The following is a 26,912-nucleotide window of genomic DNA, read 5'->3' on the forward strand; positions in this document are numbered from 1 at the left end:
TATAAGTCAATATATAATATGTTTTAAACTTACACACATGCACACATGTGACAGCAACCATATGACTGACTGTGAATACAAGACGAGAAAATGACCGACCTGAGAAATGTTTCGTGATGCCACTCGTGCAAATTTGTAAATTTCTATTTTTTTTAAAACCATGGTTTACTGAAATAGTGTGTGGTGATTTCATGTATAGGGTTAAAAAACTGTGTATAGAATTTTTTTAATACATGCATTATTTACATGGGTTTAAATTTCTTGTAGGGATCATATCCTAACATCTGTTGCCTGGGCAAATGATGTAGAACTGGTTGCAATTTGGATGAATCGTGTACAAAATGTTGCTGTTGTGGCCCGTTGTAATGCAAATAATGGAAACTGTGGAACTGTAAGTAAAACTGGCAGTTACATAGTCTTTGCAATATATGTTCTTAACACTCAGATTACAAACACTTGATAGCACCCAGAATTACAAACAGCTGCCATTTTGACCATAATGTTTCATTTGATCTGTGAAGTACAAAAAATAAGTCTATTTCTAAAATATTTGTGTTTCATAGTTTTCTGTTACAAAATTGTGATTTTACTTTCAGAGAAGGTACGTAATTAGGTAATAAAAAAGTAATCTAATAAAATTATTGCATTTCCTTCAATCTGAGACAATATTTCAGATGCACTCCCTTTATTCTAAAAACAACAGAAGATTACCAAGCAACACTTACAAGTTTCCAAGAGGAAGTAACCAACTTAAAACCAGTTTCAGGGATAAAAGAGTACCTCATTTAATACTTTGCAACTGTTTCTCTCTTTCCTCAAAGCATAATAACCTATATTAGTGGCAAAGTACAGATTGAATCATAAGACTGCTAATTTCTTATAATTATTCTCTCCCAGATCTAGCATTCTGGAAAAACATTTACTTCAACTTGAGCCATTAATTCATTTCTAGAATGTGTTACGATTGAGAAATTTTGGTAAATTTTCATGGTTTTCTATTTACTTTTCGACAGGCCTCGTGTAAGTACTTTTAAGAGTTCTAATTTTCTTGAATGTACGTATATTTCTTTCTTAGTTAAATTGTAATGCAGTTTCTGCCAGGCGAAAAAGAACGCAGAGCAAGTTGAAGCTTGCATTCTTTTCTTTCTCATCAACAATGCATTATTTTTCAGTCAGCACTGCTCGCGGGTTTATCAGTAAATTTTGCTGCATTGTGTTTCTTGCTATGCCCTTTTGGAAGGAGTAATTGTTGTAGGCTAAAAATAACTTTCCGTTGTCCAAATCGCGTAATCCCGCGACTATAAATACCAGCCGTTTCGCTGGCAGAAGTACAGTATATTCTGGAATTTTTAGGTGTCGAGGCCCAGGGCTGGGAGAATACGGGCTTTGTGTGTGAAGTGGCTGGTCAGCTCTCCCTTCCACAATGTCCGATGTTTTCCGAAAGCCACCTTTGAGGATTAGCGCTGGTCAGCATGGTCCTTAAAGGGGATTTAGCGGGCTTACAAAGAAATTATTCTTATATAAATATTTAATCTTAATAATTTAAAAAAATTGATTCATAAATTGTAAATTCTGTTGGAGTTAGCACTGGTCAGTGTGACTCCGATGTAAATTCAAGATAAATAATTAGTCTCATCAAAGATATACAACCTTCTCGTCGTGGTTTTTTTTTATTCTAAATCATTCTGAATTCTCCTGGTCAGGAGGTTCAATTAAATCAAATTTGTTTCTTTATGACATTAATCCGAGAGCATACCTCTGGTCAGAGGGTGCATTTTAATCTCATAGCATATATATATAGTTTACATATCCATTCAAAGTCTGAGTATCCGGAACGTTGAGGAAAGTTTATGGTTTCTTTTATTTGGGTTTATGTTAGATGTAATATTGAAACAGCCATAATAGGTGACAGGTCGAATATAGGTTTTTCTAGAAATTATTTACGTAAGGTTCTATTGTATTGCTTTTGTGATGTGAGTAGCCAGCGGCGTTGATAAAGGGTAGACATAATTTTGTTATGGAATTCCACGTGGACATTTGTGGCCGAAATATGGCTTTGATAAAGGGTAGAGAAAGGCTCCCCATATATTTTATTATGAATGTGCTTAGAGGTTGACCTGAAGATGGTAGTATACCTCATGAATTCTATAGAACATAATGTAGATGTGAAAAGATGACGAAAGCATAAATAGGAATTTGCGATGGATGTTATGCAAATTTTTCTTTGGATTTGGTTATAAGTACTTTTGTCGACTATTAGTCAGTGAATAAATTGTCACCCGTTTATTGAAATAAAGTTACAGCTGAATTAGATCTTTGATGGGATTTGGATATGTAATAGAAGAGTGCGCTCTTGGTTTTATGTTTGTTCAATAGCTAGTTTTCTGACTATATTACCGAAGTCGTTATGTTATAAATTTATTTTGGACATTGCCGTAGTTTTTTTTTTTGTTTGTTTGATCAGAAGTTTGTATATTTTCTTTTATGCTAACAATGTTGAGAACTGAAAATTTTGATTAAGATTTAAAGAAGAGAACTTTCTCTTATGTCAATCTTGGAATGCTTATTTGAGATCTGAGGAGTAAATAAATTCTGTAATTGTTAATGGGTATTTCTTTGAGGGTAAATTAGGATTATAAGTACATATTAACTGGCATCCTTTTGGTTCGATGAGGTGTCCCGCCGTCACTGGTCAGTGGGGCAGAGGCTTTATCGACCCACAAGATGTCAGTTTCAATTATGTTGATTTCGCTCGCGACTTGCATGCGTATCCTCACTGGTCAGTGGGATGCGGGTGCGGTCACGATGAGAATTCAAGCATAAGAATGGTTACCTTGTAAGTAAGCTTAAAATCTTTTTTATTTTATTATTCAAAGGCAGACCCTTACCCGAACTCTGGGATGCAGACTCTCAGGTACTGAGCATAGTCGAGGCATATAACAAAAAGAGAAATGGTAGGCAGTGACGCCCAGTCTTGGTCTTTCGATAGGACCGAGCCGGTGTGTCGTGTGCTTGACGACTGGCAAAAGATTGCCTTTTTGCTGTTTCGTTGCAAATGTCCTGTTTGAAATGAGCCCGCAATTAAAAGTATTTAAAAATATCTCCATATATGAGGCTTCATAATGCAGAAAACCTGGTGTGAATATATTTCCTAGTTTTCATGTTATGAGAAATCAAAATTAGGGTTGCATTACTTTTGAAACACACTGTATGTACACGTGGCCTGTCTAAAAAGTATCTGACCTTCATTTTCCCCATGGGAAATCTCTATGGTGTGTTGGCTACACTCTGTGCAGAGGTGAAGGTAACTTTCATGCACGTGCACACATGTTGCTGGGGGTGTCAGACCTGTCAGTTGATGAGAGGCAGCCTTCAGTAGTGTAGTGTTTCTGTGTAACGTTGCATTTCCTTGTTCGCTAGGATGACAATGCATGAAGCAGTGCATCAAGTTTTGCTAGAAGCTTGGAGACACAAAAACTGGAACAATTCGCAAGATTCAACATGCGTTTGGAGATGATACCATGAGAGTTACTCAAATAAAGGACTGGTACAACCGCATCAGAAATGGCCGCACATCGGTGGAGAGTGATCAACATTCTGGGAGGTCATCAACAAGTTGGAGTGCAGAAAACATTGCGAAAGTGAGGTCCTTGATAATGGAATATCATCGTTTGACAGTCACTGATGACACTGGCATTAGAAAAGATTCCATGCATTCAATTTCACAGGAGGATTTAGGTATGCACAAGCAAGACTTGTGCCCAAGCTGGTTTTGCAGGAATAGCAAGAACTTCGATGTAACGTCGCACAAGACATGCTGGAGACTGTCAACAGGGTTGCAGAGTTTCTCATCACCCAGATAACTGGAGACAATCATGATGGACATGGCTCCATGTGACTTCTTGTTGTTCCCGAAGCTAAAATCTCCACTGAAAGGCTCTCGTTTTGATAGCCGAGAGGACATTATGCGCAACACGATGGCAGAGTTGCTTTCAGCAATGGCAGCTCGCTGGACTAAGCATGTGGAATCCCACGGGGTTACTTTGAAGGGCATTAGGATGTGAACATGCCAGACAAGTGACTTTCTTTTCCCAGAGTAAAGTCTGATACTTTTATACAGGCCATGTAAAAATATTGCGGGATGGTTTAGGTTTTTCATATGTAATTACCACACTTAAGGGATTCACTTCTCCGCTTCACAGGAAGAGTAGTTTACTGAACTGGAAGTTAAGACAAGCTTAGTTTTTCTAGGTTAATTATTTTCTTGTAGTTTAAGGTTATTACAAGCATAAGAAAACAGTTTTTCGTTGTGACATTTCAGGAGAACACAAGCTCACTTCATCAGACATTTATTTATATTTTGATTAAAGATACAGTTATAACAATGGTTGGCAATTTTTTAAATAAAAAGAACCCGTTATATAATGGATGTCAGCTCACATCATCGAAGAGAAACATTTGATTAAAAAGAGAAGGGTTTTAAAGAGATTGACGGGAAACATAGAGTTGAATGTCTGGGAAGCTTCGTTCATTGCAGAAGAATACTGGAATAAATTAAATAATGAAAATGGTAACATAGATCCAGTATGGAGTTTTCTTTTTCACAAAAGGAGTAAGCCACCATCTTTAAAATTTAATGTAACAGAAAACATCAAGAAACTTTGTGAAAACAATGATGACTTTGAATTACCTGATGATATTTCGGATTCATAATTTTAAATATGAAATAATGTGATCAAAAATTTTTATCTGAAATAAAAATAAAGCAGACTGGTTCTTTCCACAGTTAGGTTGGTATATTACAACAATCTAACATTGACAACATCCATTATATAAGGGATTGTTTTTGTTTAAAAAATTGCTAACCATTGTTATAACTGTATATTTAGTCAAAATGAAAATAAATGTCTGATGAAGGGAGCGTGTGTTCTCCTGAAACGTCACAATGAAAAATTGTTTTCTTGCTTGTAATAACCGTAAACTACACAAAAATAATTCTACAATGCAAGCAATCCGTACATACAAGAAAAACTATAATTCTAAAAAGGTTGGGGAGTTTTGTAGTGTGTGTATGTTACTCTCCATTTTGCATCTATCGTATTCCAATGAAGATGGCCACTCACAGGTCTCACAAATTAAACAAAAAAAAACATGCTAATTTTCCTTTTTATCTTTTGTCACAGGTTCTGGAAATCAAAGAAGAATATGGATGGGTTGATCTATTTGTTCCGCCACTCTTTTCTTCAGATGGGTCGAAAATGGCACTTATCTTGCCACACAGACAAGGAGAGGATGGAGACTATCGACATGTTACTCTAGCTGACAACATGGGGAGTACTCCAACAGCTCTGACGTCTGGAAAGTTTGTGGTAACGGAACTTCTCACATGGGATACAACCAATAATAAAATGTAAGGGATGTTGTTTTATTAATAGTGGTATTGGTAGTATTAGTAGAAGTACTCTGAAGTGTATGGTTGTGTTAGAGCAAAGAAATTGATGCCTGCATGTCAAGTATGTTCCCCAGACTGTCGTCACAGTTAATAACCTGCAGGAATTGAACCAAACACTACATGAACTACAGGCAACAGCACTATCTATTAGCCTACAGTTCTATATTTACCCAGCATAGGCACCTCCAGGGAGGGTTACGGGTTCAGTTGCCCTTCTGTAATATGGAAAAAAAATATATCAAATTTGTATTACCTTTCAATCTTTCTGTTTTTCTTTCTGTTATTTTTTTGTGTGTCTTTCTACATTTTTGCTTTCCTTCCTATGTTTAGAATATATTTCTTCTTGTTTCTCTTTTCTTTTACCACTGCTCTTCATCTTTTTCCTCCCTTATTCTTTTCCATGTTTCTCTTTCGTTATTCCTTTCCCTCCATTTTGTTCTCTCTCTCTCAATTATTTTTATTTACAGTAAAACATACCTTAAACACAATTGCAAGGGACCAGGATATTTTTCCATTAAAAGCCAGGTTTCCATTTAATGCAGGTGTAATACATAAAAATTGAGATGATTATACCAGCCTCCATGGCAGAGTGGTTAGCACAGCATACTACGATGCTAGAGGACTCAAAACAATCACATTTGTGCACTTGCGTTATGCTGTTTAAAATGTATTGGCAATTCCTGTTTAATGCAATGGAACTTTTACTGTTATTTCATAGTTTGTAGAAGCCTATTAGAGTACAGTAACCCTTCCCCCCCAAGTTATGTAAGTAATGTGTTCCGTAAACCTTTATGTAAGTCAAATTTTTAATTGCTTAAGTGTAACTTAGCAAGAAACTGCAATATTTATTATTTATTACATGTATGTATATATGTATATTATTTACACAGTATTATTTTATGAATGAAACATCATGCAGCAGTATTTACTCTGATATAAACTATAAAAGTATGAAAAATATATGAAACAAACTGAAATCACACTTTTCAAATAAAAAAAAGTCTTACATAAGTCGCATATTATGTATTACGTATAATTAAAATTTATAAATGCCAGACATAATTTTTAAATGTTGTCAATATTCAAACAAGTGTTCTTGGTTTATCAGCCAGGTTAACTCGATGTTAGAGTCTAATGTTTCAAGCGCATACATTGCTCTCATCATCAGGGTATGTTGATTTGGAGACCAGTGCAAAGTTATACATGTGAGTGTGGAGGGGGCAGAGCTTAGGTTCTGTCTTGTGATTGGCTTGTTCTGAATCCTGGTGTTTTATGATGTCGCGCTTTTGCGGAGAAGTGACTAAGCTGGAGTCCAATTTCTCTGTTGAGATCCTTGCTTTCCTGTGAAATGGTTATACAGGGTGGCCACTCTAGGGCCATGCTATAATTCAAGTATAATTCCCAGTTTTCAAGGTGAACTTTCCTAAAATTCAAGGGTACACTACAAGCACCTTTTTCTTTATTTCAACCTTACATATTATAGCCTCTCACCACCCACACTCATACATACATACACAAACACAAAGGGTCTATGTGATTCCAATGAACCCAAAAATTCTAACTCAATTCAATTAAACAGTATGCATATTTGAAACATTTAATTTAAGGTGCGGAGTTTACATTTGCCATTCCACATATTCAGACTCGAAATACATTTACAAACACAAGTCACAAATTTTACGGGACATACTAGTATAAGAATTTAACTCAAATTTACATAATCAACTTCAAGATATCTTATCTTGGAATAATCTTCCGTCTGGCAGATAGATTGTTCTGCAAAAGACACTAACTCTAGGACATTTATCAATATGCATAAATTTAATTGTTTTTCATTGAGATTTAGATAAATAAAAGTTGAAATTTTTCACGTCTGTGAAATATTCATGCAGATTTCAAGGAATTCACGTCTGAGAAAAATTCATGCGGACTTCAAGGAATTCACGTCTGAGAAAAATTCACGCAGACATCAAGGAATTCACGTCTGAGAAAAATTCACTCAGACTTCAAGGAATTCACGTCTGAGAAAAATTCACGCAGACTTCAAGGAATTCACATCTGAGAAAAATTCATGCAGACTTTAAGAAATTCATGTCTGAGAAAAATTCACGCAGACTTCAAAGAATTCCCTCTGAGTAGCACCCTGCTATGGCTACTTGTTCAAAGAACAAAAACACTTGTTCAAAATATGTCACCAGGAAAGCTACAATTCCTGTTGTCAGGATTGTTTAGCTGTTTTCATATTTTGCATTGGGCCCTGAAATATAGCTGTTAATATAGTTGTTTATTTTCCATGCAGCTACTTCAGTGCAACGGAGGAAAATGCTCCCAACAAGCAGCACATCTACCGCATCAGCTCAAGTGTTGAGGGAGCGCCCCACAAGCCGGAATGCTTGTCCTGTGCAGTGAAAACAGCTGGAGGCCACAAAAACTGTACTTACAACAGGGCTGAGTTCAGCAATGACAGTTCTAACTTCATTCTTTTGTGCAATGGACCAGACGTGCCACAAGTTTCCATCCATAACCAGGTACTTAAAACTGCAAACAAGTGAAAGGAATTGGGAGTAATTTCAGAGTAAATCATGTGATTTTCAGACAAGGTGGTTTCATTTAAATTGGGTGATTTAAAAAAAAAATCACAGAATTTAATCACTTTAGTGAAATAATTTATAGAACAATCGACATAAGGAATTTGTAGATATCTGAATCACTTTTGGTGAAAGTACATTAATCTCATAATCATTTAATGGTGTTTATTAGGTTCTAAGATACTTTAACAAAAATAAAGGGAACAAAATATATATACTGATATGGTGAAGGTCATATGAAATGAAATGTAATACGCACATCAATTATCCGCAGTGTCAGTTATTCGCACACTCAAAAAAGCAAAATTCAGTTTTGGACAAATTTAAGCAATTTCTTCAATTGAACATTGGATCTAGATGTGTTTTAGCAGCAAAAAAAAAAAAAAAAAAAAAAAGACGATCAAATCTGTTCCAAAAAAAAAATCTGATTATTTTTCTGCATAAATAATATTTGATTATTTGCAAAAATCGTTATTCACATAACCTTCGGTCCCAATTAATGCGGATAAACAATGTTCTACTGTATATAAATTGTAAACGCATTTAAATTTCTCTTGATTTGAAATTCAATAATTTTTATAGGCAAAAATAATAAATGTGTAGAATAATATGCAAAATATGCCTTGTAATCAAGGGGTCCCGGGTTCGATACCCGGTGGAGGCACAAGTGGTTCGGATCCCACTTTAAACTGTAGGTCCAGTCCCAATTAGCCTTCCTGTGCATAAAGTGGACTTAAAACAACAACAACAAATCAAATATGCAAAATACTAATCATGTTAAACCTAAAATAGTGTCATTATCATTAAGCTGTAAATAAACATGGCAGCTGATATTTTGCAAACTATCATTAAAAATCGCCAAAATTCAACTACAAAGACTATAAAAGTTCGAGTCCACCTGAGTTCAGCCTCTGGGTTCTTGAACTGTGTATAGGACCGGTGGAAACCCACCACTGTGAGGAAATTGGGGAACTATGAGTAAGTAGCGTAACCTGGTCACGGATATCTCCTATAATGGCTGGGGGCTCGACGTGCTGACCACACATCACCCCATTACTGGTTGAAGATCTCCACACCTCTAGGTAGGATTGTGGGAGGGAGACTGGCAGCAGTTGCGAGATACACCAAGGCCCTTCGAGGGTTGTTGCGCCATGGGTTATTAAAGACCATACAGATATTTTAAGTTACAATTATACAGTCCATCCTGAATGTTTTATTTTCATTGGAAAAAAAGTTACTGAAATTACTATAGTTTACTATAGTTTCACTAACACACTCAACAAACTTTTCCATAGTAGGCTCATATCTCATACACAGTCTCAGAAACAGAAAAATGCATATTTACTCAGTATTTATAAATAATTTGTTATTTGCTTTAATCAAACTGATCAAATATTTTACATGGCTATTTACCAGAAAAAAGCCTTCCTATAAAAATATATATATACAGGGCCGATGTTCTATAATATGAACCATGTACATGTTAATACTTTTTTTTGGTAATTTGTCATTGACAATTGGGAATACCTAATACGTAGTTACAGTGGAACCACAATTATATATTGATATGTATTTGAAGTGATACTAGAGTCTGTAATAATCCTACTGTCAATATACATAAACCTTCAAAGTATGTTTGAAGCAGTGGCGGCTCGTGGTCTGGGTCTATGGGTGTGCACCTTGGACTCGCATCGAGAAGAAGTGTTGTTATTCCCACACAAATATTTCTGCCCGTTTCTGCTAATCGCATTTGCAATCCAAGTTATGACGCACCTTTTCCTGATAATGAGACGATAGCAGAGTTATATTTTATGATTTTTTTTTAAAAAATAAGGTTTGTTACAAAATTGAAATACCCTAGTGATTTTTTTAATGGATTACGAGAGAAGATGTCTCTCTTTCATGGCCTGTAGAAAATTCAGCATTCGACAACCTGACAAAATCACTTGCAACCCTATACCGATAAACTGCTATGGTTTGTAAAGGATAATAAGTGTAATTGTCGTATTTTAATAATGTATATTATCTTTCTTCAATGTAAATATGTCAAATCAGAAACCGAAATTTAATGCCACATAAACATTTCATCGTACACTTAAGTTAATTACTATTTTTAATGTAATTACACATTCACTTTAGTCATTGTAATGAGGATCCTCGAAACCCTAATCAAATGCAACTAGTTCTTTCCAGCACCATTACAAAAATTATCTCAAATCAGTGACATAATAGTACAAGTTACATATTCTCTTATGCACTGAATGAAGAATTTGATTGACTGGTCAGTGACAAAAATACAAGATTAAACTCTGATTATTTGAAATTTTCGTTGAACTTCCAAATACAAGTCAGAGCATCTAAATGCACCAATTCCTACAACATTGTGAATGTTTTTAATTCAAACCGCTGACATTTTATAAAACTATTTTTTCCAGCACCTGTATCAACGCATTCCACTCATCACATCTGGCCTTGCATGGTTGAATACCCTCGTCACTACACACCATGCCCTCTCCCCTCATTTTGATTTCAATTCTTTGCTCAGAACCTTGTGAGAAAAGAGAGAACATCATTTCCCTTGCTGAGAAAAGATTCCCTCAATTTGCAATGATGCATGGGTTGTTCTCGACTCCGTCACACAGCAAGGAGTGTGGAAAGATTGCAACACTACATGACGAAGAGGGAACAGCACATGTCCGTAGCTACTGTGTCACAATTATTTGTGCGAAGTGAGCCCGAAAGCCCTTGATCCAAGCCATAAGAGCCTTTTTGCTTCCTCTACCCACCGTTGAACACAGCTCCACTTCGGTGTGCAGCTGTGTGCACTTCCCAATTGTGTTCATGCCCATTCGATGAGAGTTACTCTGATAGAAAAGCTGACGTAAGGAAGTAAATGGAAGGTGATGTGGCCCGGAAACATTTGCTGCTTTGAAGATATGGATTTTAATGAATAAATATAATAAAAATCAATTACATTGCACATTTCTTTGGGTGTGTACGTGCGAGTGTGCAAATAGGCAGCAGTCGTTACTGGTTTGAAGTCAAGTTTATGCACAGATATGCTAATCGGGACTGGACCTACAACTTAAAGTGGGATCCGAACTGCTACGTGTCTCCACTGCATACTGAACCTTGGACCCCTTGATTACTAAGCAACTGCGTTCTTTTCACTACTCCATTGGGGTGGGGGTGTATTGCTACATGCATTCAAAATTTATACCTACTTATACTATTGAGTAAGTAGAGTATATCAATATTGAATTCCCTTGATATTGGATTATTTCATACATTTTCATTAAAAGTAGTTTTATGTGTTGAATAGGGTGCATGGGACCACTTTTGCATGCTCAAACTTGTTTAAGTCTTCCATGCTCGAGCATACTGCACTTGTAGTGGAATGATTGACAACATCCTGTATTTCAGAGCCTAATAAGCAGCAGTCAACCCAAAACCCATACATGGAAGGAAACCACTCTATGCAATTACAATTCTAAATCATAATTCCATATATTATTACGTAAGACTCAAATACAGCACATATGAAAGTATGCCATATCTACAGACCGAAACGTAAAATGGATATACATGCTGACAGCTGCCTAAGTAATTACAAATATCATATCACAGTGCAACAAGTATGTGTAGAACATTGTTCACTTACCAAAAAGGATAATCATATTCTGCGAAATAATAAAATGCCGTTATTACATTCAATCAAACATCATTTTAATGTGACAATAATCGTAGAAACATAAAATGTCAGCCTAGGCAGTTTCAGCCCATAATCTTCTATTTCATTTCCTCATATCTCGGTAAGATATACAAAACTGCATTTTAACATGGAAATGATGACTATTTTCACTTTTATTTCAATTTTACTTTGTCTTTTACTTCATGATCCATATTTGAGGGTGCACTGTCGTAGACAAATGACGGAAATACGTGTACTAATAGGGTTCGAGAGTTCGAGACCTATCAATTCTGTATGCCATCAAGCTCTGCCCATGCGAACTATTTTCCGCTCTAGCAAAAAATGCTCATTGCAGTACTCCAGTGTCGAATGTTTTATTGTTCTGTAAAGAAAATCCTAACATGAAATTTCAAAGGTTTTTTCTTTTTGTAATGCTTTCAAATATTCCAATATTATGCACTATGGCAAAATTGAATCAGAGTTATCATTGAGTAGTACATCAAATTTGGTAAATTTCCTGCTTTTTCATATTTTTAGTTTTTAACTTTCATGTAACTTTTTCAAATTTGCCAGAAGTATTTAAATTGGAATGTAATTTATCTCTTCTTTTTACTTCAGGATGGAAAAGAGCTAATAGTATGGGAAAATAATGAAAATGTTAGAGATTATCTCCATGGAAAGGCAAAGCCAACGTCTAAAATGCTGGAGGTTGATGTTCCAGGTGGTTTCAAAGCGCTAGTCAAAATATGGCTGCCCTCAGAGTTTGACGATTCAGGCAAGACCAAATACCCATTGCTTGTTAATGTGTAAGTATAACATTTCATATTTTGCAAACAAATGAAATGTATGTGTTCTGTTCAGAGGACTGCATGAGACCCGGAAAAAATCTGTCCACAAAGAGGCACACCAAAAATAATATGCATCACGTACGTTAAGCCAGGTGTTGGATGATTGCATAAGCGAGCTTGCCTGAGCAAGAATTCACAGACCTCTAGACCTGCCAGGTTTTTCTCTTTACCCGGGACCTAGGAGATACTTGATACCCAATGTAGTTGCTTCAGGTCCGATGCGAGCACTACTGTCAGTGATGCCAACTGCAATTAAATTTCACTATGCATGGAGACATAGTGAAATTTAATTTACCGCGGTGGCTCAGTCGGTAACGCGTCTGACTACCATGCTCAAGGTCCCGGGTTCGATCCCCGGCCGGTTCAAATCTGGGAACTTTTCTAACGGTGGAAGCGGCCCCGGCGCCTACCCAGCGTCGAATAACATGGGTACCTGGGGGAAACCCTGGGGGGTAAAGGCGGTCAGGGGCGTGATGCTGATCACATCACCCCCACTCACGACCGGATCAAGAAAGTGTGGGGCGTTACCCCCACACCCCCTATACGCCTTCATGGCGTGGTGCTATGCACAGGGGAACACTTTACCTTTTTTTTTTATGGAGACATTTGAATTTATGTTAGTCGCAGGGACCTTATTAGATTTTATAACTTCGCAAAAAGAATGTTTCATTATGATGTCAAATCGATGACCACATATTCTCCAAATATTGATATTTGATCTAATTCATCATTTTTAAATGCTAGAAATCTATTCCCTAATAGTGCTTCAGTCGCTAGGACAAAACAAAAGGTGAGGTCTCACTTATCGCACAATTCCCAAACACATTTTTTTGTTTCCCTGCCCATCATCTTCTGACGTAAGCATGGATAGCTTTACAAACGTGTGTTGTTCCAACTGGCTTTAGATTTTTAACTGAAAAATGCAGTCATTGTGAAGGATCACTTGCACTTTACTGTTCCATGCACTGGAACAGGGATGGGGGGAGCTGATGGGTAGGGTTACCAGACGTCCGGTTTTTCCCGGACATGTCCTACATTTTAGCCTTATGTCCGGCATCCGGGGGGAATTTTTACAAATATCATAGATGTCCTACATTAATTAGGAAAATTCATGTTTCAGTTGAACAAAGAGGAATCATGCAAGTTACAAGTATATGGACTGAGCTCCCAAACTCAATAGTGAATTTATTTTGATTCAGTTATTGACCAAAAAGAAAATAAAAAGTTTTTCCTACTAGAGAACAAACGGGAAAACAGAAGCAATAAATGAACGAAGTTTTGGAGCCACATTCTGATGATGTTACTGTTCAATGCATGAGCGGAATTTCTTGCTTTGGAGTTTCATATACTGATGGAACAAGGTGTTTCCCATTATTATTAAAAATTTTGATTGTAAAGCAGGGGTATAGAGAATACAGTTATTCAGGGTGTCTACCAGTCAAAAAAATAAAGATATCAACAAGTAGGTGAAGAAGCTAGTAAAAGTCAAGAAATTATACTTGTGGCCACGAATTTTTGCTATCACAATGACTGATTGGTTTATTTAGTTTGTTTTCTTTACTTCACTTTTCTGCCCATTGGCAAATCGTGAAGATGAGGATGAATGGTTGTGGGATGAGATGGATGAAGGAACAATCACAAACATATGGACAACCCCTCCCCCTCCAACACAAGTCCAACATGAGATTATAATAGATAAAGCAGGTTTAATTTTCTTATTAAATACAGCTTCAGTTTTCACCTTAACTGGCCTTTTGGTAAGGGATTTTCATTATATTGATATTTCTTTTCTTAATTGTTAATTTCCAGGGTCAGATAAGTAAAGGTTAAGCAAAATTTTAAAAAAGGACAAGAAAAGTGCTGAAAAAGTCAATCATTTTGGATTTGTTGTTTTGGTAGAAACCCTGTTATTGAACTAAAAATGACCCACGGTGAAACTTCTGGAAACCATGGACGTCCGGAAAGGGGGGGGGGGGGGCAAGGAGGCCGTCCCCTGGAAATGATTGTCCACCTACAAATTATATACGTATTTCAAACATAATTTCATTTCAGTCACAGTAATTTATGTTAATTATTACACACAAGTTGAAGGAACATAATAATTTCAGACTGAAATAGTGTTTTTTTAGGGGACATCACTATTGTGGGGAAAAATATATCCTCTGCCCCCCCTGGAAAAATTACCTTGCTTGCCCCTCCCTGGAAAAATCCTGCAGACGTCCGTGACTGGAACCATTTCAAATTGTGGTAATTGCTGACTATTTGTTTGCCATTACAGATCATAATGCACATGTTGATAGACTACTTTCATTACCACAAGTACAACAGACTCACGAGAGAAATATATTTTTTATATAAATTCAGTAGAAGTCTGGTACTGGTTCCTATAATTTCAAAGAATTTGACTGCATCTCCCTTAAATATATTTTGACTAAACCTGAAATTTTAAGAAAAATTGGCTCTTCTGAGAACTACCAGTTAAAACATATAGTAAGAGGTGCATTGTTTAATATGATTACAAGTTTTGAAATTTTCCATTTAAGAATTATTATTTTTTAACTGAAAAGTGTCATTTTTAAATTACTTTCTAAAGTTTTCTATCGAAATATGTATTTTTTATTGCGAATCCTTCGTGTCCTATATTTTGACTGAGTCCTACATTTTGGGACAGGATGTCCTACATTTCTCTCATAGCGATCTGGTAACCCTACTGATGGGGCTACACCTGCTCTCTAAATCTAAACTTTCAAATGAAAGCAGTAAAGAACTCTGGTATAGCTTAAGCAATAATTCGGATATTAGCAAAATTGCACCAGAGAGAAAACCTGTAGCAAAAGTTTTAAAAAGTTTTTCGTAAAATAGTTTAATGTAGAACTACCACTAGCCACACAATGTTCCAAGAATGTATTTACCATGGCTCATTTTGTGTAACTTGCTTCGTACTCAATTATACTGGTGTGAGTAACACAAATGTTTTCCACCACAGAATAAATATCTGCAATTTCAAATTGATTACACGTGACAAACATTTCACGTGCTCCTTGAGCAATTTACAATCTTAAAGTTGGCAACAGTGACTGCATGACTCGTGTATCTGGAGCCGGAATGAGACTTCAGCAAGGTGGGTCTTTGGAAACATGGAAGGCTTGCCAGTTACCCGTGGGCTTTTGATGCTTGAAGCTTCAAAATCCAGGTGGGCAATTCTTACTCGCTGACTCGCCAGGTGGAAGAAGGAGGAAAACTCGGACCGGTGACTAAGCAGGCTTAGTAAGCGAAACTAGTTCGCATGCAGCGCTCTGGTTCTGTTTCTTGCTAGTCATTTAATAGAAGACTGGGGTTCACAAAACTGCAAAGCACGTGGCAATTTATAAAACTAATTGGAAACTTATAACAACCAGGGAAAACTAAAATGCATACTGGCTACGCAAATATACGTCTTCTGTGAATAATCACATCATTTGCATATCTAATTCTGTGAATGGTGACAGTGAGTTGCTGACATTGATTTTTGGGCTATGAATTCAAACTAAAATGTATAATTGTAATTAATATTATGGAACAGTGTCTTTTCTAAACTAAAGAACATTTTTTGTGTAAGGAAAATGTAGGTGTTGCTACAAAGCTACAATGTGAATGTGAGAATGTGTTTAATCATGCCATAAGTTTGAATATTTATATTCTATCACGGATGCTTCAAAAGCAGAACAAATTATCACTCGTATCACTCCACCATGAAAAGTGTAACATGTGGGGTGCCTCAGGGAAGTATTCTTGGCCCTCTTTTGTTTCTTATGTACATAAATGATTTACCAAATGTTATACCTGAGGCAAATGCAATATTATATGCTGATGATACAAATATTATAGTAACAGACACTTCCAAAGATGCTCTACAATCTAAGGCTAATAACGTATTAAACAAATTAGATGACTGGTTTTTAAATAATAATCTACTCCTCAACAGCAAAAAAAAAAAAACAAATTACATTACATTTTCTACAATCCAAACCAGAAACCAAATAAACCTCAATCTAATATCTGGGAATACACAACTAGAGCCTAAAAATTTCAAAATTTCTGGGTATCATTCTGGATGAACACCTTAGCTATACAGAACACATAAACACGCTACAATCAAAATTAAGTAGTGTGTGCTATGCCCTTCGAGAAATGGTAGACATCTCAAGCACCCAAACTGTAAAGTGCCTTTATATGGCAAACTTTGATGCTTTACTAAGATACGGTATTATGGTTTGGGGTAACAAGGGCCACTCCAATGTCCTTTTTATGCTTCAAAAAAGAGCTATAAGAATCATAGCTGGAGTAAAGAAAACTTATTCATGTAGAACTCTTTTCCGTAAACTTAATGTGTTAACTCTCCCCTGCATATACATTTATGAATGCTTAATTTATGTTAAGCAAAATATTTCCAACTTTGCCACAAATGAGGAAATACATGGCCTAAACACAAGAAATAAAGACAAACTTCACATAAAACAGTGCCGCCTTAACTTATGTAAGAAAGGTCCTTTAAAGTCTTCCATAGATCTCTACAATAAACTACCACAAGATGTGAGGAAAGAACCAAAATTGATGATATTCAAGCACAAGATAAAATCAATGCTTCTGAAGCATGTTTTTTATTCTATAGCTGAATACATGGAAGCGACTTTTACATAAGACAAATGTACATAATGTAGTATAATCACATATTATTCTTGTAAAATTAAATGTCAAATGAAAGTGGGTAATTAGTATATCTTCTCATGTTATACTTTTTTGTGATTTTGATATAATAGCAGAGTAAGACCCAATTTTTTACAATTTTTGGCTATATATTTTGTATTTGTAAAATCTATTAATGTACCTGTATTGTAATGTAAGTATTGACATGTCCTATATTACCATGTACTGTAATTTGTACACACCGGTAGTCCTTGGACGCAAATAAACTAAACTAAACTAAACAAGTGCAATGCGAGATAATCTTTCACGGAATGCAATTCTTAATCATGCCCTAAAATTCTACAATTAGATTGGTGCCTCACGTAACATATGTTCACATGGGCCAGAAAATGCCACATATAACGAACTCAGTCCCCTGGAAGCGAATATAGCCACTCACGATTAACCCCTTAGCAGGAATGCTTCATTATCTTACATGAGCAGGCATGTGGAATACTGTTCTTATACACCTGGCTACAATTTATGTAAAAAACGATTTTATAAATGTACTAAAAGAATGACTGACCAAAGTGTCAAAAACCAAAATAACAATAAACTAATAACTGGTGCATGAAATTAGTTTGATGTATGCCGTTGTTATCACAGTCAGAACTCTTACACATGGAACTAACGAGTGACCTGTAAAGGTGGATTATTTTATGGTTTCACAACGTTGGACTAGGCTCAGGCACGAATTAAAATTATTCCTGTAGTAATCTATGGGAAACATCATCCTGCATAACCAACAATTTACATAATGAATGTCATCCTGGAATTGATTGCATTTGTTATGAGAGGCACCACTGTACATTCTTTTGGCAGACAGAAAAATCAGGTACAGTAATGGTAAGAGTCAAACTGCAAGAGCTGTATGATTTTGAATGTCCTAACTGCACATGGATTATAACGCGTGACCAATTTTGTGCTATAGGGGCTATCCACCGGAAGGAAGTGTCTGTGTAGATGCCATAGTTTTAGCATGACAACTTCTGGTCTGTAGGCCAACAACATGTAGCTAAACGGAGTTCACAGTGTCATATAGGAAAGAAAGGTGTGTTGCAGTAGGACGGTAGGGCTAAATAATGTTTCAGAGTTATTCCTTAATTAATTTCCTTTAGGGTACTGAAATTATTGGTTTCAAGTTGCCATGCATGGGAATTGGAAGCCAACAAACAGCAGTAGAATCTGCAGTAATCACTACAGATGTGTGGAATCTCAGAAAGTTTGGAATGGTAGCAGAATGTCATACTGATCCTGACTTCAGAAAATGATTTTTCATTTTGGGGACCCGAACAGTTGAGAAATTCCAAATGATAGTGTTAAAAAATGGCCATTCTCAATGTTTTCTCCACTAAAAGTGTCTGAAAGTTCTTGAAATTATCAGCTTTTATTCCAGAAATGCAAAAACAATCACTTCGGTGGGGAACAGTGTGTAGAATTTGAGATTCTTAGTGTGTCAGGAAATGACATTTCTTTTTCCGCTTCAAAAAATTCTCATTCTGATCTGAAACAAAATTTTAGGCATCCAAAGATTTATATCTTGTAAGCACCTGTATTGTGTAGATGCCAATACTTTCAATTAAATATGTATAAATGTGGCCAAATGCAACAACGGGCAGTAAACTGGTGTCATTCTGAAATAATCCTGCATTACTTCGTAGTTGCTCATCCAATAGATCTGGAAAATCCTCTACTTTCTGTAGATATCTCTTCTTTTTTCAGCATTAGGTGCTTTTATGTGATACATTTTATCTGAACACAAAAAGATTTTGAAAAAACCTTTAAGTATGTGCTTGAATTGCACACCCACTGTAGCATTTAGACCGGAAGTTGCTGTGCTAAAGTTCCACAATTCGTTGTGCCACTAGATTTACTTTTGTTAACTCATGGATAGCCCCTATAGACTGCCAACACTTCTGAAGGGGGCAGTGGCCATCTCAGCTTTGAGTGAACAATTGAACATGGGCTTAATCATTTTGCTCTCCTCTTTGTTTCCCTAATATCATGTTTGCATTTTAATTGATTTGCATGTCAAGATAAAAAAATACAGAGTGATTATAAAGTCACTATACATTTCTGCATAAATAGGATTTATTGCACAAAATACAATATGCACTGAAACATATATCACAATAGGGCACAAAATCAGTACAACTCAATGTGACCACCCCTCAAGTCTAGGCACTGATGCCAAGGATCCACCACAGCCCGAAACACCTTCTCCCACATTGTAATCTCGGCAACTGCGGCCATAATGCGTTGTTTCAACTGGGCAATGCTGTGGATCTTCACCTCATACACCTTAGACTTAATAAACCCCCAAATGAAAAAAAGTCTAAGGGGGTTAGGTCGAGGGGGAGGCAACTTCTCATTGTGAGGCACAACCAATCCATCTACCGAGGTGATCGTTTAGGTGATCACGAACGATGATGGCAAAAGGGGATGATGTCCCATCCTGTTGGTGCACAGTAAGGAGCTTGATGTTCCCCAATCCACCGTGCTATGAGCCACAGTTGGTAGCTGATGGGATAATGGATACAGTCTCTCCTGGTCGATGCAGTGGGGCTACGTGTGATCGCGTCCTGTACACTTTGCACAATTTGTGGTGTTATGGCTGGCCTACCAGGATGTTTTTCATCCACAATACTACCAGTTCGCTTAAATTTGTTGACCATGTTACTGATAGCCAGGCTGGTGGGGCCTGGTTTTCTGAATTTCCAGGCAAAGTCTGTCTGCTCCTGTTCATACGTCATTCCACCCAGATGAGCACAAAGAACGGCTGTTCTTTCTTCTACTGTTAACATTGCTTCACATAACATGGAAAAAGAAATATATTTTGTCACAATATCACTTAAATGTATAGACTTTATAATCACCCTGTATATACATTATTTTTATAATGCTGTGATATACGAGGGTCATCCAGAAAATAAAGACAGTTTGGTTATACAAAATGAAAAACACAATATTTATTGGAAGAAAACAATTCTGTTACATACCTGAAGCTTCCTTCACTTCTCTACATAATCACTCCTACATTTAAACATTTGTCGTATCTGGGCACGAGCTTCAGAATTCTCATGTTATACTCTTCTGCCACCGGTTCATTAAGGTCATGGCAACCGTCTTTTGGGATCGTAAAGGTGTTCTTTTGGTGGATTTCATGCCAAAAGGCACTATGATCAATGCAAATCGTTATTGTGAGACTTTAAGAAAACTACGGCAAGCCATCCAAAACAGGAGGCGAGGAATGCTTTCTGGAGGAATTGTGCTTCTGCACGACAATGCCTGCCCTCACACTGCTGGTGCAACTCAAGAATTGCTGGATCAATGTGGATGGGAAATTTAGTCTGGACCTTGCTCCTAGCGATTTCCACCTTTCCCCTAAGCTGAAAGAGTTTCTGGGCAGTAAACGTTTTGGAAGTGATGAAGAGTTGGAGAACGCAGTGACCACCTAGCTTAATGAACTGGCGGGAATTCTGAAGCTCGTGCCCAGATACGACAAATGTTTGAATGTAGGAGGTGATTATGTAGAGAAGTGAAGGAAGCTTCAGGTATGTAACAGAATTGTTTTTTCCAATAAATATTGTGTTTTTCATTTTGTATAACCAAACGGTCTTTCTTTTCTGGATGACCCTCGTATTTATGGTACGATTGTTTCTTTCTCTTCACATTGCTTGCCTCATTTTGAGTGTCATATTTCCAGGTATGGTGGACCTGATTCCTTCCAGGTAACAGACAAGTTTGTAGGCGATTGGAGCATTTACCTCACAACAAACAAAAGTGTGATTTATGCCTCCATTGATGGAAGAGGTTCTGGTTTGAAGGGGAACAAAATGCTGTATGCAGGGTACAGAAGGCTTGGAACGGTTGAAATAGAAGATCAGATCAATGTTACAAGGTGAGCATTTTTTCTTTCATGTTACATGAAATTACAAATTGATTCACATCCACTTTTGTATTTTTTGTTTTTGTTTTGTTTTACATGACTTTCTGCTTCTTTAGGATAATTGTGATTAGATGGATGGAACGCCCAGGCCAGAAATCATCATCTACCGGGTGTTTCATAAATAATTGAGGGGTTATTGCGAGTAAACGTACACTGATGAAACCAGTCCAGAACGATCGAGGAATGCAAATAGTTTGTGCATGTATGTTTCGTTAAGCTGAGAGTTCATATCCCTGCCACTAGGTGGCACTCAAATCACCCACAACACTCGCAGAGTTTTGTGCAATGTTATGGTCCCCAAGATCACCGGACCTTGCACCGTGTGATTTCTTCTTGTGGAGTCTCACTGATGTCGCAGCCCTAAGGGAGTGTATCATCACAGCGATGGACACTATCGACAGGCCCGTGTTGATGCGAGTGTGGCAAGAAATAGACCATCGTGTCAATGTGTGCCGTGTCACCTGTGGTGCACACATTGAACATTTCTATGTGTACAAATAAACTGTTTGATTTCCTCGTTTGTTCTGGACTGGTTTCATTAACATAAGTTCAATACTTGACTTGAAATATATTTTTTGTAACCCCTCATTCATTATGACACCCGGTATTGAACCCTCGCATGAGAGCAGTGATGCTAGTTTGTCATGGAGAAGCCTATAGTTCACATATTTTCCATGATTTAACTCCGGGCATTACTATACTTCAGAATCTCCAGAGATGACTGTCTGTCTGTATGATAATGTATGTACGATGATGTATGATGAATAATTTTGATATTATTATAAGATGAATATGATGGCATTCTGCACATTTGTTATTTCGCTGATGACTTCACTGCAAGTGCAACTCCATTCATTATTTCACCAATGAATCAGTGATGGATTGATCACAGTTCACCGCTTTCATCGCACACAGATGGTGATGGATATTAGGAATTGTGGGTGATTGCAGTCTGCTATAATGGCGTCTGACTTGAGAATACTCCAGGTTCTGTGATTTTGCAGATTTGGCATGCAGGATATGCATGTTCTACCATGCTTTGTTTTGCCTAATCATCATCTGTCACCATTCTCTTGATTAACTTTTTAAAAATGTGTAGGGAATTTATGTGTAATTACTAGGGGGCGGATTTATATGCATTAAAAAAAAAGCCAAAATATGAAGTTAAAATTTTAAAAACAACCTAATTTAAGGTTCTGAACTTCTTACATACAAAGTAAATGTATCAGTAACTCTCTGAACGCAATTATAGAAATCAAAGTGAGATAAAATTGTGCTTTTTAGGATCATAAAAAAATACTAATTTACAAATATTTTTAGTTTCACGTATTACAGGCATTCCTTTGAAGGCTTGCTCTAAGAACTGCAATATTGCAATTATAATAATATACGTATCTAGTTGCAAACACTATATATGCTCTTTTCATTGCACTAATCAATATCTTATTCTTTTACATTAGCATTTCAATACACTAGACGTTATTTATCGATCTTTCAGGTAGCAGACTCTTGTGATTGTCAGAAAGTCAGTCTTTGCATTTTGAAAATGTTCTTTCCATTTCACAAAATGCTACTGGACAGTATTTGTTCATTTCATTTCTTGTGTTGATATCCTGATGTAAAATAGATTTTTCTGTATTCAGCATTTTCAAAAAAATAAATTTCAGTTGTGGAATACCCAGGCAAATCCTGTACAGGTTCCCCTGCAACACCGAATTCACCCATCGCAGGAACTGCAAACCTGGGTTTCTGGAAGCTATTGCTTCTCCAATTCAACTTTCTCAACTTCTCCTGGTACTGTTTTTTTTTAGCAATATCGGAAAGAGATTGAATGGACAAAGGAAGAAAAACATCTTTGTACGTTCAAAACTATCAACGAAATTTTACCATATTTTTAATACTTCATTTAAGATTCTGATTAACTGCATTTTGATTCAAATTAACAACACAATCCTAAATTGCACATGGTACAACTACAGACATACCACAATGGTCTGGATGGTCTAGTGCGGTGATTCAACCTGCAAACACTATGAATTCATCACCTTAACCGTCAATTCAAAGGAAGCAATGCTGCATTGCTACATTTAACGTGCAGTTCTGGTGGCGATAGAGTTCGCACAGAGACAAATGCATTATAGACAGATATTTAACTCTGGCAGTAAACCTTCTGCACTATGAATCTGAGGTAACATGGGAGTCGAACAAACGCTATTTGTCTCGTGAGATTTAATGGAAAATAATGCACAGCGATATTCCATCTTTGTCCGCATAACAACAGCTACCAAAGAATAAGTAAAGCATAATTTTTTAAACATAAATTGTATTGCAGGTTATATACGAGATATTATTGTGACAATTGTCCTTATCAAAACCAGACCGTGTTATACGCCCATTAAAACTGCATTAAGTATATCAATAAGTACACAAAAGTAAATAAGTAAGCAAGCTTAAATTTTGGTGAGAGCCAAAATCCATCACACAACACTGTGGTGATTTTGCAATTTCAAGAGGGCATCAGATCTCTTTCTATCTTTTTACATGCATTTCTGATGCTACACCTGCATTTTCTCCTATCCTACCATTTTGCATAATTAGTTGAATCCCTCGAAAAGCTGTGAAAGTAGCTAAAAGAAACATATTGTTGTCACCTGCATCCATAAAAAGCCATGTTTGGCACCTTTATTTTACCATTTTCAAAGCAGATTGTGTTTTTTTTTCTCAAGTGCACTAAGAAAACTTGTCCAAAATGAAATTAATTATATAAACAGGCTTAGCACAATATTGTGGCTGTAAGCCTTGTTTTTGTGTGTGATTTTCTTATCTATACATTTACAAGACATACAAACACGTAGGTTCAAATTAAACAATATAACTTTAATACATAGAAGCCATTCACGTACATCTTACACACGGTTACTCTAACAACCAATCAATAACATGCTATAGAATACAAATTATTCTTCTTCCTCTTATCATGCGTCTATCATCTCCTCCTGGAGTCTCTTTTTTTTTTTTTTAGTGCTGGTCTCACCATATCTATCAGGAAGTCTCCTAAGTCTATTCGATCTTCTGAGTGGTGCATGCCTAGCGTCTGTGTTTGGTTGGTTTTCGTTATCTCTTCCCTCTGCATCCTTAGGTCTCTTGCTAGCTCTTCTATCTAGAGTCAAAAACTGGTCCAGACCGAAAGGATCATCTTCATCTTTCTCAAACTGAACAGGTGTGCTGCGTGGTGCTCCACGGTCCGTGCCACCAAATTCCTTGTCTGGGACAAATCTGTTTGTTTTCATTATTTTCTCGAAATCTTCTCCATACACAGCGTTGTCCAGATATCTTGATGGTCTGTAAATATGTTGGCCCAGAGTTCGTGCATGCCACCAAGGTTTATCATACACGTTGTACGCTTCGTCATCTCCGTACCCACTGGCCATCCTCTTTGATTGGTTGAACAGCTTCTGGTCAAACTGAGTGTCGTCACTGGCCATGCTCTTAGCTGGCATTCCAATGGCAATCTGTTTACTAATGTCCCTCTCCCTGTCTCTCCGGAGCTTCGGTCTTTTATGTCCGTCATATCGCAGTTGGTCACGTTCCCTTGATTCCTTATCTTTCTGGGTAAGTTTCTTCTCCAGCTGCGCTCTCAAACCTTCACTTTCCGGTATTTTTGTATTAATATCTGCGTTGTAATTTCGTCCGGACCCCGTATTTGTGAACATTGTGTTACGTTGTGCTAACAAGTTCCTCCAACCTGGATGAATACTGTCGAGCCATGAACGTCCAATCAACGGATAACGCAGTTCTTCTTCACACAATATAACCGGTAATTTATACAGTACATCATTCAATGATAAATCAATGAAAGCTTGACCTTTCAACTTCAAAGTATTATTATTCACATCTCGTAACGTTAGTGAAGTAAATTGTGTTCGCCTATGTGGAAACAATTGTTTGAAATACTTGTTATTAAACAAAGTAACTGTAGATCCAGTATCTAGTTCACATTGTACAATTCGCTTATCAATACACAAATCAACTACGCACGGTCCTGCCGACACAAGAACATTAGTGCCATCTATAGCTTGTGCTCTTGGCTTGAAACTAACACTCCTTGCTTTTGAACGAGTGAGTGTTGCATCTTCCACTTGTATATTTTCTGTGTTTGATGAAATAGTGCAAGTATTATCTTCTGGCGGATGAGAATCACTAACTTCGACGTGCAATAAAGACAAACCATGAAATTCGTTATGTATGTTTTGTTCAACAATAGCGTCTAAAGATTTAATATTAGACGTGGGCATTTGATCACTTGTAATTGTCTTAGTCGCAACTCCACCATTATTTTTCCTAAACTTGCATTTTACATGCCAATGACCTTTCTTTTTGCAAAATGAACATATCGAATATTTTGCTGGACAATGTCCAAGATCATGTCTTCTGGAACATCTATCACATTCTTCGGTGCTTTTATAACTTCTATTCTGAGGATTGACAAAGTTATTTTTGTGCGCTTGCGAGGACTGGAAACATGGTTTAAATTTCTGTGTCCCAGCAAATGCAACTACATTAGAACTATATTTCTTTTCACGATGTGTGAACATTTGTGTTTCCCGCTCAATTAATTCCATTTGAAGCACAATATCTTGACATTTTGCTGTAGTCAATGTAGGTTCAGAAAGTAATTTCTTTCTAATGGCGTCAGACCGAACGCCTACAATTATTTGCTCTACAATGGCTTCCTGTAAGTACTGGCCAAAACTACATTTTAGTGCTTGTTGTTTAACACGTACCATAAATCGTGTTGCATCCTCGCCGCTTTCCTGAATGCATTGCCTGAACTTAAAACGTTCCACATATTTGTTTGTTCTCTGGCCATAATGTTTGAGCAGATTGTCCTTGAGGATCGAATACGTTTGACGATCGACTGGTTCAGGTGCAAGGATGTTCTTCAGCACTTTGAAAGCTTCAGACCCTATAACTGCAATCAGTATGGGTACCTTCCTGGCTTCATTAACATCATGAGCCAAGCAAGACTGTTCGAACCTCGTTAAATAATCTTCTATTTCTTCTGAATCTGACCGGAACTCAGAGAATAAATTCAAACCGAACATATTCATAATTGTGGTCAATTAAATATCACAATATCTTAAACACAATCCGTATCACACTGATTTAAACTTTGTTCTTGTACAATTATTGTAATCTACGCCGTAGACACAATTTGTATCGCATTGATTGAACCTTACCGTTGTGCAATTATTGTAAATAGTACACAAACCGTGTAATCTTGGTTCTTACCGTAGAAATTGATCAAGCCGACACAATTTCTCCTTGCATAAACCTATGCTGGAATGATGATCGTCGCGTACTCTTCGTGACGTCTTCATCCATACTTCTTCTTACGAAGAATCACCAAGAACATCCTGTACGACTGCGCCATAGATGTAAGCCTTGTTGTTTGTTGTGTGTGATTTTCTTATCTATACATTTACAAGACATACAAACACGTAGGTTCAAATTAAACAATATAACTTTAATACATAGAAGCCATTCACGTACATCTTACACACGGTTACTCTAACAACCAATCAATAACATGCTATAGAATACAAATTATTCTTCTTCCTCTTATCATGCGTCTATCAGTGGCAAAGAAAATATGTAC

The 26,912-nt window shown here is 36.8% G+C and overlaps 1 protein-coding gene across 2 annotated transcripts in view; it reads left to right on the forward strand.

Moving 5' to 3' along the window:
• Nucleotides 1-26,912, forward strand: part of ome (dipeptidyl peptidase 4 omega) — a 391,261-nt gene that overhangs the window by 345,439 nt on the left and 18,910 nt on the right. For both annotated transcript variants that reach the window (XM_083142288.1, XM_083142289.1), the window contains exons 9-13: nt 268-391; nt 5,184-5,410; nt 7,752-7,980; nt 12,350-12,537; nt 21,011-21,205. In XM_083142288.1, the coding sequence (XP_082998414.1) occupies nt 268-391; nt 5,184-5,410; nt 7,752-7,980; nt 12,350-12,537; nt 21,011-21,205 (963 nt within the window). The remainder of the gene's footprint in view (nt 1-267; nt 392-5,183; nt 5,411-7,751; nt 7,981-12,349; nt 12,538-21,010; nt 21,206-26,912) is intronic.

This window comes from Lepisma saccharinum, chromosome 20, assembly GCF_977018435.1.
Source record: "Lepisma saccharinum chromosome 20, izLepSacc3.1, whole genome shotgun sequence".
In the NCBI taxonomy this organism is placed as follows: Eukaryota; Metazoa; Arthropoda; class Insecta; order Zygentoma; family Lepismatidae; genus Lepisma; species Lepisma saccharinum.